This window comes from Nematolebias whitei, chromosome 12 (genome assembly GCF_014905685.2).
Source record: "Nematolebias whitei isolate Nwh7 chromosome 12, NemWhi1, whole genome shotgun sequence".
Classification (NCBI taxonomy): Eukaryota; Metazoa; Chordata; class Actinopteri; order Cyprinodontiformes; family Rivulidae; genus Nematolebias; species Nematolebias whitei.
In genome coordinates, this window is record NC_056509.1 from 24,475,593 (window position 1) to 24,491,879 (window position 16,287).

The 16,287-nt window shown below is 39.5% G+C and overlaps 2 protein-coding genes across 2 annotated transcripts in view; both read left to right on the forward strand.

The window, feature by feature from the left end:
• On the forward strand, nt 1-2,313 carry LOC119417846 (GDNF-inducible zinc finger protein 1). Its single transcript, XM_037685101.1, has 3 exons — nt 1-154; nt 241-398; nt 879-2,313. Exons 1-3 carry the CDS (start codon nt 1-3, stop codon nt 1,650-1,652), a joined length of 1,086 nt encoding a protein of 361 aa, XP_037541029.1. The 3' UTR covers nt 1,653-2,313.
• Nucleotides 2,314-15,083: 12,770 nt separating this feature from the next.
• LOC119417847 (GDNF-inducible zinc finger protein 1-like) overlaps nt 15,084-16,287 on the forward strand; it is a 20,218-nt gene continuing 19,014 nt past the window's right edge. The window contains exon 1 of the mRNA XM_037685102.1: nt 15,084-15,154. The gene's annotated coding sequence lies outside the window, so the exon portion shown is untranslated. The remainder of the gene's footprint in view (nt 15,155-16,287) is intronic.

Genomic DNA, 16,287 nt, shown 5'->3' on the forward strand with positions numbered 1-16,287 from the left:
ATGTGTGATGCCTGTGGGAAAAGTTTTGGATCTAAAGAATACCTTAAACACCACTTAAACATCCACACTGGCTCTAAGCCTTTTAAGTGTGACACTTGTGAAAGAAGCTTTGCTCAGAGGAACTCCCTCAGCCAGCATTTAAAAATACATACAGGTAAGACATTTACTTATATTTGTTCTAAATCTACTCTTAAGTTATTGACTTCCTCCTGGTAACAATAAAATGAATGTGTTCTGTAGGTGAGCGTCCGTACAAATGTACAGTATGTGGTAAACAGTTCACTCAGATCAATGCGCTCCAGCGGCACCAACGGATCCACACGGGAGAAAAACCTTTCATGTGTGTGCTCTGTAAACGAGCTTTTACTGACCAGTCCACCTTTCGCAGGCACACTTTGGTGAGTTGCTGCTTCTTCCTTTAGTACTGTAACATTGAACGATGTTTTGTACTCTAGGCAGCACGATGGCATAGTTGGTAGAGCTGCCACCTCTCAGCGAGCAGGTCACCTAAGTTCAAATCCTGTCCGGGAGCCTTTCTGGGCGGAGTTTGTATGTTCTCTCCGTGCATGCGTGGGTTTTCCCCAGATACTCGGGTTTTCTCCCACAGACCAAAAACATGCATGTTAGGCTAATTGGTAACTTTAAATTGTCCCTAGGTGGGAGTATGTGTGTATGTATGTATGTATGTATGTATGGATGGATGGATGGATGGATGGAGTTTGACTTAGGTAGAAGTAGTACCCCTTTAAAAGAAGGGAACAATATTTATGCCATTACTGCTTTGACATAGTGAATACTTGTGCATGTTTATTATCAGCTAATTGCACAACAATCCCTCATACTGTTGTTAAAATGACACCATCTTGTTTAAATTTAAGGTTCATGATGTAGAAGCTCCATGGAAGACCTACCTGGTGATGGTGGAGGGAAATATTGAGGAAAAGAAGCCAAGGTCTTCCACTGAGGAAAATGCAGAACCAGGAAAGAAAATTAGTGAAAGTCCAAGTAGTGCTAGCACTGCTCCTGCTGTTTCTGCTCCTGCTGTTTCTACTCCTGCTACCAGTTCTGCTCATGGTGCTGGTACTACCCAAACTGAAACAACTGTGGTTCCAACTGAGTCGGTCACTCTCCCATCCGACTGGACCAGTCATGGAGCCATTGCTCTGGTCAGCCATGGTGCTCTTGGTGATATCACCGTCATCCACACAGAAGTTCCAGCAGGGACGCAGTTCCAGCCCATAATAGGCACTAACAACACAGGAATGAGCGTCATTTCCTTAGACGGTTCAGCCATCCCTGTGCCCTTCTCTTTACCAGTATCAGTGACTCAGCCTGTCTCTCTGTCCTCTGAAGCATGTTCCACGTCTCTGTCTCTACCCACTCTCTCAGTTCCTGTCTCTGATACTTTGTTAACATCAGTCTCGGGCATCTCCACTTCATCTGTGCTCGAAGCAGCTGTATCTCAGGCTCATTTGGCTTCAGATTTAGAAAACAAATCTAACTCTGCAACTGATCCTTTACTACCAGATATACAGACTGTGGTTGTTGATAACAAGACTACAGGAAAAGAACTGGATGTTGATAAAAGTGATGGACAGCATCAGACAGCAGACGACCCCTTACATGAACAAAAAACAGCACAGCTCAAGTAACAGATTGATGTATTCCTAACTTGTTTTTATTAATGCAATAAAAAGACAAGTATAATTGTCTAATTAGTGTGAGGCAACACGCAGCAAATCTTATTTTATAATGTAACACAGTTTTCTGTCAATTGCAACATCATGTTCAAGTCTAGTTACAGATTTCTTATGGCATAAAAATGAAGCATTTTTTGAGCCAGATGTCAATACTTTCATGGCCAGCTTACTTATTTAGAGCAGCTTCTTGTATGTGTAGCCCTGCTACCAGATTCTGTTTATTGATGCTAAAAAAAATATTCATGAGCTGTCAGATATTTAAGATTCACATCTGTCCATTTGGTTTCTCTGATGTAACGCTCTCTAAAGAATGTACAAAATTCATTTTACTGTAATGTTATGGCATGCACACAACTGAAAAATACATAATTTTCTTGTATGCGAATATGTTTTGGAAAATATTTTCTGTGCTTGCCCCTTTCATTTAAGGTCAACTATTAGGAGGAAAATGGTCATGTCAGCATACTGTACTTCAAAGTACGCTATCCTTACAATCAGAATTTTGCCTCGTTAGATACCATTTATTTGGCTGTTCTTGCCTCCTCTGACTTGTATTCCAGCATTTTTATTTCTTTAACTTTTTGGTCATGTCTTTGTTTTGTCTGAAAAGAAGGGGAGAAATCTAAAAAAAAAAATAAGAAAATTATGTTTTGGTCAATGTTGTATGATTTACAACCACCTTTTTATGTCTGACACAAATTGAGTATCCTGTTGTGTATGTGCAGTAGTCACTCGCTACTTCGTGGTTCATTTATCCCGGACCCGCTCTATCGCGTTTTTTCAAAATAAGATTGGGCATGACACAATTGGCTGATTGATGGATGAGCTGCACAATCGGCATTGAATTTTTATTTATAATAAGTTGTTTTTAATTATTTAGCACCTGCTGCATTTTTGTGCAGCCCACAGCTGCAGTAAAACCTTCCTCCTGCACCTCTGTGCAGCCCATACTGCAGGAGAACTTCCTCCTGCAGCTGATCAGCTGTTCTCTGTGCAGAGTGGAGAAGTGGGCATGGCCGAGACACTTGCTGGTGGCAGAGTGCAGCCGGAGGCACAGAGCTGAAATCATGACATTTTGTGCTCTTTTAGAGCATTTAGAGTTTAGAAACATTTAGAATATTGCAAGAGTGTGGGAAGGGTTATACTAAAATAAACAAGTACTTGTACTACTATCCCTACTTCTTGAATCACGGGGCTTCAGGGTATGGATCACCTGCAATAAATGAAGGCCTAGTGGAATTCATACTTAATATATGATTTAATAGACATTACTGCTAGGCCTGTCACGATAAACAAATCAATTAATCGCACGATGAATGAAAATTATCTACCTCATTTTTATTTACCGGCTTTATCGTTTTTTCGTGTCTCTTTTTACTGAAGAAAAGGCTCACCTCCGTTGCTCTTCACTGACCCCTCCCTTTCTCTTTAAAATCAATTTAACTGTCCAAAATCACATTTTTGGATTGTTAAAAGCAGCTAAGCTGAGAAGCTAAGCTAACAGGCCGACCTCGGGAATAAGCCTCCGTCTTGTCGAAGCTCCAAAATTCACGGTTGAAATCCGTGCCTTTGTGTAAAAAGTTTTGTCTCTGCAAAAAGAAGCTGAGAACTTGTTTACTGATTTTTTTTTTTAATTAAAAGCTTTGTGTGACAAAGGCTATGCTAAAGAGCTCAAACGAGCGGCCTCCATGTCAGCCCATGTCATGTCAAGGGCCCTCCCTCTCATTTTTCTTAAAGGGACACCTGTTCTAACTATCCGTCCTTTGGTTCAAACAGTCTTGTACTGCCATCTGGTGGTCAAAAAGGTACTACATCAAAACAAAACATTTCTTCTAAAATTTGACAATAATTGTTCAATTTCAAACAATATTATCGTTTATCACAATAATTTCTGAGGAAATTAATCGCCCAGCAACATTTGTTAATGTGACAGGCCTAATTGCTGCTACAGTATACAGTATTCTCATTGGCTCCTGTCTGGTCTTTATTGACCAGCAAATTAAACTTATTTTATTTTATTATTATTTTAAACTTAATTTTGCTATTGTACTTTTGATCAAAACATATTGAATGTTGGGAACCCGTTTCTCCACCGTTATCTGTATGTATATATAGTTTTTGCATATGGTCTCAAATTAATGCATGACTTCAGTGTTTGTCTTCCAACAGTAAAAATATTTATTACAAAACCTGGTTATATTTAGGTTTATGTAACAAGCTATCTGTAATACTGTGTGTTGTATATTTGTCTGTGGTGCAAAATGTACCTCAGATGGTCTGATGTACAAATAAAAATGTTGTGGGGTCCTTTCCTATATGGTCCATCACGTCTTGTTCAATTTATCATTTTCTTTTGTCTTAAAAAAAACAGCAACTTCCAAAGTACATTTGAAACCTGGAGGTTCCCAAACCAGGCGCCTAACTTCATGACTCAAGATCTTGACTGACCCCACAAAAGGGTAGTAGTGCCCCGATATTAATACTGGCGTGGCATCAGTATCGGATCTACCAGCCTCAAATACTTGTAAAAACAACCCATACTTTGAACCGATTACAATTCTGTTTTATGAGGTCATTTTCTATTCCACTTCAACATAAGTACAGTAGTTTGGAGATATTTTAAGACAAAACGGTGACGTTAAGACCGCAGACTGCTGTGTTCTTAATGAAAGTACATTTCAGTTGATTTATATAGCACCAAGTCACAACAGAAGTCATCTCAGGGCACTGAACAGAAACATTCATATACAGACCCTTTCCAAAAAATTAGAATATCATGAAAAAATTGTTTAAATTCCATAACTACATTCAAAAAGTTAATATTTAATAGATGAAAGATTCAGGGCACACAATTTAAATGATTTCAAGTATTTGTTTATTTTTACATAATTTGGGCTTCCAGTTCATGAAACCCACAAAAACAGGATTTCAAAAGATTAGAATACTGTGAAGACATCAGCCCACATTACTTCTCAGTTTTTGTAGAAAAAAATTAGGATCACAACAAAATCAAAATATGGTTCTGTCAAAACAATATGTCAGTCTTCAATACTTGGTTGGGAACACCTTTGCCTTAATCACTGCCTCTATGCAATGTGGCATTGAGGCAATCAGTCGGTGGCATTGACTGGGAGTTATGGAAGCCCAGATTTCCTTGATGCTTGCTGTCAGCTCTTTGTTGTTGGGTCTGGTGCCCCTCATTTTCCTCTTGAGAATACCCCATAGATGGAGTTTAGGTCCAGTGAATTGTCTGGCCAGTCAAGCACTGTGGCATCAAACCAGGTTTTGGTGCTTCTGGCAGCATGGACAGGGGCCAGGTCCTGCTGGAAGATAAAATCTGCATCTCCATACAGATCCTCGGCAGAAGGAATCATGAAGTCCTCTAAAACATTCTGGTAGACTGTTGCGGTGACCTTGGATTTAAGAAAGCAGAGTTTACAAACACCTGCACCGGACATTGCACCCCAAATCATGACTGACTATGGATATTTCACACTGGAGCTCAAGCAGTATGGGTTCTGTTCCTCACCCTTCTTCCTCCAAACCCTTGGACCTTGATTTTCGAATGAAAGGCACAATTTACTTTCATCAGAAAAAAGGACCTAGGAACCAGACAGTTGCAGCCCATCTCCCGGATGCGTCTGAATGTGGTGGTTTTTGAAGCTGTGACTCCCGCCTCATTCCACTCTTCCTGGATCTCTGACAGATTCTGGAATCTTCTCTGTTTGATAATCTGCTGAAGCCCATGGTCATCTCTTGCTGGTGCATCTTCTCCTGCCACATTTTGCCCTTCCACTAGACTTTCCATTGTTATGCTTGGACACAGCACTCTGTGAACAGCCAGCCTCCTTAGTTATGAACTTTTGTGGCTTACCCATCCTATGGAGGGTATCAGTGATGGTCTTCTAGCCAGTTATGTCTGCAGTCTTCCCCATACTGAACCAAACTGAAGGAATTTAATGACACCTGGGGAAACCTGTGCAGGTGCTTTGAGTTTAGTGGATGATTAGTGTCGCACTGTTTAAAACATTCATGCCCTGCAACATTTGGGCTGATTTCTCCACAGTATTCTAATTTTTTTTTATCTTGTTTTTGTTGGTTTCATGAGTTGGAAGCCCAAATTATGTGAAAATAAACAAATAAATACTTGAAATTGTTTAAATTGTGGGCCCTGAATCTATCATCTATTTAAGATTAACTTCTTTTGAATGGAATTATGGAAGTTAAACAACTTTTCCAAGCTATTCTAATATTTTGGCAAGGGTCTGTATAAAAGGCTGTCACATTGTAAAGTTTGCAGATGATACAGTGGTGGTGGGATGCATCACAAACAACGATGAGTCCAGCTACAGGCAGGAGGTGGAACACCTGAAGAGCTGGTGCAGGAAGAACAACCTTCACATCAATATGAAGGAGATCGTTGTGGACTTCAGAAGGAACAAACACCCCCACTGAACAAAGGAGGATCTGCAGTGGAAGTGGTCTTCAGCTACAAGTACTTAGGTGTGCACCTGAATAACAACTCAGCCGGGGCAACAAAGCTTCCAGCCTGATCAAGAAAGCTCATCAAAGACTACTTCCTCAGGCGGCTGAGACGAGCTGGTCTTGGAAGCTCAGTCCTCACCTCCTTCTACAGGTGTACAGTGGAGAGCATCCTGTGCTCCAGCATCAGTCTGCCCCTCCTCAGAGGCGGGCAGACTGAGCAGGGCAGATTGGACGCAGCTGGCCGGGGTCAGGCTGTCTGCTTCGGGTTGAGCGAGAGTAGCTCCACGCTGAAGCCACGGAGCTCCAATGTCCAACATAAAACTAACTTTACCGTGGTTTAATGTGGTGCTATGGTTCTGCAGACATTGCACATTGCTGTCTTGCTTTGTGGTGCTTCTAGTGTAAAATACTTCCACACAGCGAACATCAGTGGCGTGCACAGACATTTTGGGGGGCAGATGCTCAAGTAGAAAAAAAGGGCACTTTGTGTGGTGCATAGAACCACTCGCTGTCCTAACAGTGTGAGATTTATTACGGGCACAACTTAAACATCATGTATGTATACCTATTTAAAATTAATAGCCATTTTCTGTCTGATGAATGGGGGAGTGGTGGCGCAGAGGTTAGAGAAGGCGGGCCGGTGATCGGAAGATCGCCGGTTCAAGCCCCGGTACCGACAACATTAAAAAAAAAAAGTGGGTGGGGTAGGTGAAGCACCCCCACCCTCATTCATCCCACTCTGGGCCCTTGAGAAAGGCCCTTAACCCCCAGCATCTGCTCCTCCGGGTGTCCTAGATAGCAGCTCTCTGCTCCACACAGAGGGCTGTGGCAGCTCGGTGTCTGTGGTTGCATCAGGAATGGCATCCGGCGTAAAAATAACTACCAGGTCTTCGTGCGACTTAGTTCACTGTGGCGACCCCTGAAGAAAGGAGCAGCCGAAAGGGGAAAAAAAAAAATCTGTCTGATGAATGTGTTTAATAATGTTGAACACTCTACAGATTGGTTTCACAATAAAATTTGTAACAGCAGAACACAGTATAATGAAACATTAGTGTATAAAATAATTAACCATGAACAACACTATAAACAAACTTGAAATAAAAATGGACTATTTCAAAGACCACATACTTGACTGTATTTTGCTCAAAAACTTAAGTGAGTATTATCATTGTCTTTTTCCTGCTTTAAAGGAGCATCCTCCTTGGTGCCATGCCTTTGAATATTGTAATGACCTCACTATGTTTGATCTGAATGTCTTTCGGTCAGAAAGCCGTTCTTCTCCACACAGACTTCTTAGTTCGTTCTTATGATCTCTCCACAGAAGCTGTTGTCACTGGCAGTGTTGCATAGATTTGTATCATCTTCACAGAGGTTGGAAATATGAGCTGGCCCCTATTTTCCCTCAGTATGGCAAAGATTTCTTTGAGGTCTTTTGAAGGAAACCTGGAGTGGAAGACTTTTAGTTCCATCTTCAGCTGGTCCTCATCTTCTTCATAGAAGTCACAGAGGATGTGGACAGCTTCATTTGCTTCTGTGTTTGGGTTGTTTATCCAGGTGGAATGCACTGTTAAGTGATGAAAGGACTGAAAGATTTTGTCAGTGGAACATCCAGGTTTGTCACCTTTGAACCTCCTGTTGAGCTCCTCAGTCATAGTATCCAGAAAAGTGTAGTACACAGTACTCCTAAAGAATGCCTCCACAGACTCAAACTGAGCACAAACTTGAGACACTTGGACTGTGCTGTAAACGCATTGGCACTTTTCATTTCCTCTCCTGACCAGGCACTACAGTAGGTACTGCAATGTTGAGGCTCTTTACCTTCTCTGCTACACATCCAAATACCTCCCCAAACTTCTCCTCAGACCGCATGGTTTGCAATGTGTGAAGCACACCATCAATCTTGTAGGCAGTGGAATGGTCCAAGCCTTCTTCCTGCAGAGAATCTGATGCCAGAGCAGTGACTTTGAACAATGGTGTGGTGATTCCAGGCAGAGAATGAATTGATGGCATTTCTGTACATCTGAGCATCACCTCGAGCCAGGTTAGGTGGATCGCTGTCAATGATGTCATCCAGGAGCTTTTAAACACCATTTAGATTTCTCTGGAGGGCCTTCAGTGCTGCCTCCCTGCAGGCCCATCGAGTATCTGACAGCTGCTAGAGTTCCATAACACGCCGTCCAGGATACAGAGACTGCTGCCATTTCACCAAGGCAGCATGACGCTTTGAAGAGCCAGTACAAAAAGCATATAATTTCTCCACAAGATTGAAAATTGTGACAAAATGCTTGTTGGACTTAGAAACTTCCACCAAGACCAGATTTAGACAGTGTGCTTTGCAGTGCACATAGAGGGCCTTCTCACTGTGTGCATGTATTCTGGCTTGAAGACCTTTATACATGCCACTCCTGTTAGCTGCTCCATCATAGCCTTGGCCGTACATATTCTTCAGCTCTAGGCCATTCTTCTGCAGGAACGAGAGCACAGTATTCTCCAGATCCTGACCTGTAGTTGTGTTGACGTTGCACACCTGAATGAATCTCTCCTTTATTTGCATTTTATGAAAATACTGCAATACAAATGATACTTGTTCTTGGTGCAAAACATCAGAGGTTTCATCAAGTAGGATGGAGTACATTTCAGCCTCTTTTATTTCAAATTGTATCTCCTTCCTGATGTAAGTAGCCAGCGCTGCAATTATGTCATTTTGGCTTCTATTAGAAAGCATTGACACCTGGGGCCTTGTCTTAGTGGCTTTTACATTGGCAACTTTCTCTATATGCATTTTCAACACACTGTCATATCTGGCAAATACGTCCACCAGTTCAAGAAAGTTGCCACAGTCGTTACTAGATGTGCTCTTATCACTACCTCGGAAAGCTTGTCCCTGTCGTGCAAGATACCGTATACTGTGAGATCAATTAGCCTGGTCAGGATTTCTCTGTTTGTCTGTCTCTCTCGCTCTCTAACTTCCACCCCCTTTATATCTGAAACATCAAAGGCAGACTGGAGTGCCTTTTTCTGGTAACTGGTCCACCTAACCATGCTTTTCGTGTGCATCTCTGTGACTGAGTGTTGCTTGAGCTGAGTGAAGCTGAACTCACACGTCTGCTTAGGGCGCAGAGTGTTGGGGGGGGAGGGGGGTGTTGTCGTGCAAAAGTATAAAAGTGAGCGGCACTGGTAATGAAAGTTTTTAAATCCAGAAATGCTACCTTGGGCCACATACTAAAGCTACACTGTTTAAAAAAAATCATTAGGGCACTTTTTTGGTTCAGAGGGAAAAGGGCAGGTGCTCTAGCACCACCTAGTGTCTATCTGTGCATGTCCCTGGCGGACATGTTTCGATGAAAAGTTGGTTAGCTGTTAGCCACAGTGCTACTGCACATTGTAGCTGGCTGCAAACTATGAAATGGATTTCCTGAATGTGAGGTGAGTCTTATTACTTTGGGTTCATGAGACACACCTCCGTTCAGGAAATCCATTCCATAGTTTGAAGCCAACGTGCAGAGCAGCTGCAGGGAATCACATGTGGAGAAGTTTCAGCAGACACAGTCACGCATCATGGCTCAGAAATCTCTGCAGGTTGGATCAGACAAATCCGATACGTAAATTATGCTGGTATAGGAGGCCGATACCGGATCGGCCCCATCCCTAGCTGAAATACTTTGTTTTATGCTCTTTAACAAAGACAGACATATGATATGGCTTATTACTAAATGTCTAAATGAATACATTGTATATTTGAAAAAATAAACAATTTTGATTGTACACTTTAATTTATTTTACTCTCTATTTCTCTCTTTCTCTCTCACACACACACACAAACACACACACACGACGCACGTCACACACAATCCCGAGTCTTCTGTGCACACTAACAATTTCTTCATATGTGTGCTGTGCATGCACAAACTGCGGTAGTCACAAACTAGAAACTGGTGCTGGTGAGCAAAAACCCTTGAAAAAAAAACTGGTTTGTACAGCTATCTTAGATCTTATTACTGTTTTTCTTTTACGTTTTAATACTTTTGTTGGATGTAACTGGGACCCTGTGTACACTATTTCATTTCACCACATGTACCACATGTGGTGGAACGACAAAGAAACTTGAATCCTTGAAGCTTCTTGTGTGTGCTGGCACTCTGTAACTCCAGGGTAATTAATTTTGAGATGTGGTGCAGCCTGAGTTTGTGAAAAAAGATATGACAAATGACATAAGCACGAAACGATGGTTCTCAATTCCGAATTGGGTTTCTGCAATGTGCTCGAGTAAAAACACATCTTCTGAACCAATCTCAGCCCAAACAAAATGGTTGACAAAGGACACACTGACACCTTGTTTATTGAGTTTTGGTGAATCACACGCTCGGCTGCTCTGACCACCTTCACTGTTCCCTCTTATGGGGTGCCGTTTGTAAAGTTATACTGTCAAAAATCAACAGCAATATTTTGATTTATTTAGCATTTCAAAAGGAAAAAAAAATTGGGTTTATTTTTTCAAAATCATATTTTCACCATGTTATTCATACATTCATAAATGTCATAATTCCAAACTAAATATTTAATTTACAAGCTAAATATTTAGTTCACAAACTAAATACTTAACTTGCAAGTTAAATATTTAGTTAGCAAGCTAAATATTTAGTTTATAAACTAAATATTTAACTTGAACGTTAAATATTTAGTTAGCAAGCTCCACACTAAATGCTGTTTACAACAAAAGGTTAATGTCTAAGCTAAATGTTTAATTTCCAAAACAAATATTTAATTTGCTAACTAAACATTTAGCTCGGACCTAAATATTTAACTTGGAAGGTAAATATTTAGGTCTGAGCTAAATATTTAGTTAGCAAATTAAATATTTAGTTTAGGAATTAAATGTTTAGCTTATAAATTAAATGCTTAGTTTGGAAATTAAATATTTAGCTTGGAAAATAAATATTTAGTTTAGGAATTAAATATTTAATTTACACCTAAATATTTAGTTCACCAACTAAATATTTAACTTGCAAGTTGAATATTTAGTTTGTAAATTAAACATTTAGCTTAGACAGTTGTAAACAATATTTAGTGTGGAGCTTGCTAACTAAATATTTAGCTTGTAAATTAAATATTTAGTATGGAACTATGCGATTTATAAATGTATGAGTAACATGGTGAAAATATGACTGAAAAAATAACCCCTTTTTTTCTTATGAAAGGCTAAATAAACAAAATATTGCTGTTAATTTTTGATTGTGTAACTTTACAAATGGCACCCCATACCCTCTGAGGGGATCATCAGCCCACCATTGTTTTTTAGTTGAAGCAGGCGGTAGCTCTGGTCAAAGGATGAGGGTACAGCAGCTGTGATGAGGCTTGTATGGCACACCTCACAGGACAGGTTTTTCAGAATTTTTCTGACAACAAACCCTGAAATGTGGACCAGGACATTGTCTACAAGATCACCAAAGTGGGTGAGCAGGTAACTGTGGTCACATATGACTCCAGAAATGTTTGCAAATTGGGACAGAATCTCTTCTGCCATTACAGCAGAGTGCATGTCTGCAGCTGATAAGGACACTGTCTCATCTTGTGCTGCCACGTTGCCAGACCCACTTGGTAAGACACCACAAAGGACCATCAGATGGTGTAAAATGCCCTGGAACTGCCCTGCAGTGGGATTGTTATTCCAGCCTCCTAAAAAAAAACAATAAAACATTTACACACTTAGATTACAGAGATGTTTGATGAGGACAGTCACAGCTATAAAATACATATTTTCTGAGGGTAAGTAAGGAAACTGTATAACCATTTTCCCCACAGGTTGGCTATAAAAAGATACTTACTGGTGTCTGAAGAGGTCTATCATATCAAAATATACTGTAAACTAGGGATGTATAGGTATAAAAAAAATCTCTACTAGAATTTGCCCAACCTGGTGGTACCGATCCACCAGTCTGGTTCATGAACTAAAAAGACTATTTATAAATGTTACATTTATTTTACAGTAAACATAACATATTACATTATTATTATTACAATTACATTATATTTTACATTACATTGTTTTAAATTTATTTTTGTTTTAAATGTATTTATGCTACAATTTTACCTGCATGATGGCCTGACAGAATTGAAGAAAAGCTCCAAGTGATCCTGACTGAAGCGGTATGTGCAGACATACTGCTGAACTTGGAGCAGGTCAGGGATCATCCTCAACAATGTGTCCAAGTTGATGACAAAACCCACGATTGACAGATAAAAGAAACCATTTCATCAATATTAGGCCTGTTGCAATAAACAACAAATCAATTAATTGCATGATAAATGAAAATTATCGACCTCATTTTCATTTATCAGCTGTATCATTTCTTCATGTCTCTATACTGAAGACAATGGATGACAAAAGGCTCAACTCTGGTGCTCTTCACTGACTCCTGCCTTTCTCTTCACTCTTTAAATTCAGTTTTAACGATCCAAAATCACATTTTTGGATCGTTAAAAGCGTCCCTCCCATTTTTCTTAAAGAGACACACTGGTTGCTCACTCACTATCCATCCTTCGGTTCAAAGAGTCTTATACTGCCATCAAGTGGTAAAAAAAAGTACTACACACAAAAAATAACCAGCATTTCTTCTTAAATTTTACAATAATTACTAACTATTGTCAAATTTCAAACAACATTATCGTTTATAGCAATAATTTCTGAGACAATTTATCGCCAAGCAAAATTTTTTATTGTGACAGGCCTAATCAATATGAACATGGCAAAATAAGACACCTCAAGAGCACCTAGTAATTTTTGTTATGTAAAAACGTTAATTGACTGCTACAAATATTCATGATATTTAACAAATGATGACAGAAATAGCAGCAACAATATATGTTTGACTCTAATACAATCCTGATGCATGCTCAATAATCCAGGTAGAAAAATCCAAAAAAGTTCAATCTGGTCCTCTGGACATTCAAAAAAACAATCTACTATAAATGAATCAAATGCACTACAAATTTAATGGGTGGAAAATTACTGCTTCTTGAAAGTATAAATCAGTAAATCAATCAATAAAACTGATAATCAGTAAAAATACCGGCTTAGCTGCGCGCTTTGTGTTTACTCCCATTGGTTCTTAGAGAGAGGAGAAACCCACCCAATATGGCGGCGACACAGGACGTGTGATTCTTTGAAAGCATGGGAAATCTCCAATATAAACTGAAAATGCTGTACAAATCTATCAAGATCATATTTTTTTCCTCTGAGAAGTGCATCATATATTGACTTAAGCTGCTTATATTGGTGAAGCATGATTTATTTCAAAACCAATCACATCAACACAGAATATCAGTGAGGTTTAACAATTTCTGTTCCCACAGTTCCTGAATGCAACAGCGGGGAATAGCTGCTGCATTCATGTATCTCTGCAGACAAAAAGAGAAGAGTATCAAGAGGGCCACATCTGATTGGATGATAAAAAACAAGCTTGTCAAGAGGGCCACATCTGATTGGACAATAAGAAAAAAGGCGTATCTGAAGGACCACATCTGATTGGACGATAAGAAAACTTATCTGGAGGGCCACATCTGATTGGACGATAAGAAAAAAGTTGTGTCAGGACGGCCACATCTGATTGGATGAAAAACAAACAAGGTGTTATTGGCAGATTGTAAAAACAAGGTGTTATTGGCAGATTGTAAAAACAAGGTGTTATTGGCAGATTGTAAAAACAAGGTGTTATTGGCAGATTGTGTTAACCACAGACATATGTTTTTGGTGTTAACCGGTTCAACATTAGCGGCGTCTCCATAACTTTTCTTTCCGCCTCACACAGAACTTCGGCTTACATTTCAAAATAAGAGCAACATTTTTTTTTGTCATTCAACCTTTATTTAGACAGGTAAATCCCAACATAAATGGGTAATGGGGTAATGGTAATACATGTTTGTTTTTTTAATACCTAGCCATTACATTAAAAAACTAAATCTGTTTTGGTTGTTGAATAATGTGCAAATAGTTACATTTAATTCATAAATAAAGAAAAACAAAGTAACCAAAATAATAATGATACTTCAACAGGCTTTGGGACAAAGGATGTTTCCTTTAACTTCACATTTTCTTGTTAAACCTTTTAAATCAGTCACTACAGATGATTGATTCACAGTTTCTGTAAGATTTCTGCAACTGGAGCAGAGATTTCTGTTTACTGGTTAACTTCCTCAGCTGTCTCACATTTTAAGGGTCAACCCTACTCCATGTTTCAGCTCCTTTCATACAGATCAGATCTCATAGAAGAACTTCTAAAGAGCTAATTTTGTTTTTAGCGTTTGTTTTGGGTCATTATCTCGTTACAGGACTCATGGTCTTTAATTGAGACCAGACTTTTTGATAAATGGGAGCAGGTTTTGCTTCAGATGCTTCATATTTCATTGTACTCAGACCACACTCAAGTCAGGTGCAGCCTACAACCCAAGAACAAAAGAGAATCTTCTTGTGTTTGACAGCAGATATAATGTTGTTTCTTAGAAACCTTCAGCTTTACAAAAGAGCTGACGTAACTTACCTAAAGAGCAGAAAATACAGCTAGCCAATCAGTGTTGTCTACAGAAACGCCCACTTTTGGTCTGCAGAGAACGTCGTCTCAATGCGTTGAGCTGTCAATCATGATTCCACACCCCCGTCATCTGAGGCCCCGCCCCCACACTAAAACGGGGCCAAAAGTTTTAAACTGAAAATGATCAACTTCAATCTGAAAAGTAGTTTTGAACTTTTTTTTTTTTTTTTTACAGTTTCAAACTGTTTTTTTTTTATTTTTCAGTTTCAAAATTATTTTCTTGTGAAATTTTTTTTTTCAATTTCAAAATTATTTTTCAGTTTCAAATCTGTTTTTTTCAGTTTCAAACATATTTTTCGGTGCCATGTGAGCTGTTCCTACCGGAAGTACCTCCCGCTGATCGGTCCGTTTGTTTACGGCTGTAATTTTAGCGAGTTTACGGTAAGAAAACTTGCTTGGTGTTGTGTAGTTATCTGTCTGTCACGGTCATCCATCCACTGTGTTGCAGTGCTGGAGTCTGGCTTTCTAACACGGTTCCTGCATTTATTTGTTTATTGTTGACTGTAATTTTAGCCTCGATGCTACTACTGTTGTTAGCATTCAGAGCTAGTAGTAGCTAGTTTGATTTAAATGACGTGTTTGTTAAAGCTTCGTGCAAACACTCTGACATTAAAAACTTACTTATATGATTGTGCAAATGTAAAAGTTCTGACTAAAAAAATAAATAATTTAGGGTTTTTCCTCGAGTCAGATGCAAAGGCAGAGTATCCCATTTCATCGGAGCAAAAATACAGAACAAAACAACTTTATCTGATTCTGAAAATACATTAAAAGCAGCCAGATTTAATTATAATCATTTATATAATCTTTAGAAGTGATCTCAAGGTTTTTTGACGATCTTTCGCCGTTTTTCTTTACACTGGTGTTGGGGGGGGGGGGGGGGGAGTGTTTAACCCTTTCAGAGTCCGAGATTATTGTTATTCGCAGCTCATGTGGTACATGTGGTGGAGCGAAATAATGTACACAAGGTCCCAGTTACATCCAACAATAAAATGTATAAGAAAAACAGTAATAACATCTAAGATATGAACTAAGAAAAACATCAACTAAATATACACCAAGCACTCATAACATAAAACATTGAACATCAGCACAAACATGAACATGAGTCTGTGAGCAGATGTGCACGCATGAACACATCAACATTGAAACAGATCAGCAGCAACATGAAACAGATCAGCAGCAACATGATATGGTTTTTCACAGTGATTATTCTAGTTAGAGATTCATGAATCTAGTGGTTCTACACTTAATGCTCCTTAACCTCCTTCCTGAGGGGAGTGGGGCAAAAAGTGTGTGTGCTGGGTGAGTGGGGTCCTTCATGATGCAGGTGGCCCTCTTCCTGCATCTAGAGGTGTAGATGTCTGTGATTGTGGGGAGGCTGACTGACAGACTTCTGTGCAGCCTTCACCACTCAGGTTCACCACTCAGGTTCACCACTCAGGTTCACCACTCACACAGACCCGCACCAGAAGTGGGTGATGCTGAGGTTTTTTTTTTTTGTTTTTGTTTTT

Coding starts and splice junctions, on each gene's coding strand:
- LOC119417846 (XM_037685101.1), top strand. CDS start 1: ATGTGTGATGCCTGTGGGAAAAGTTTTGGATCTAAAGAATACCTTAAA. Junction 155..240: donor GCATTTAAAAATACATACAG/GTAAGACATTTA, acceptor TGTGTTCTGTAG/GTGAGCGTCCGTACAAATGT. Junction 399..878: donor CCTTTCGCAGGCACACTTTG/GTGAGTTGCTGC, acceptor TTTAAATTTAAG/GTTCATGATGTAGAAGCTCC.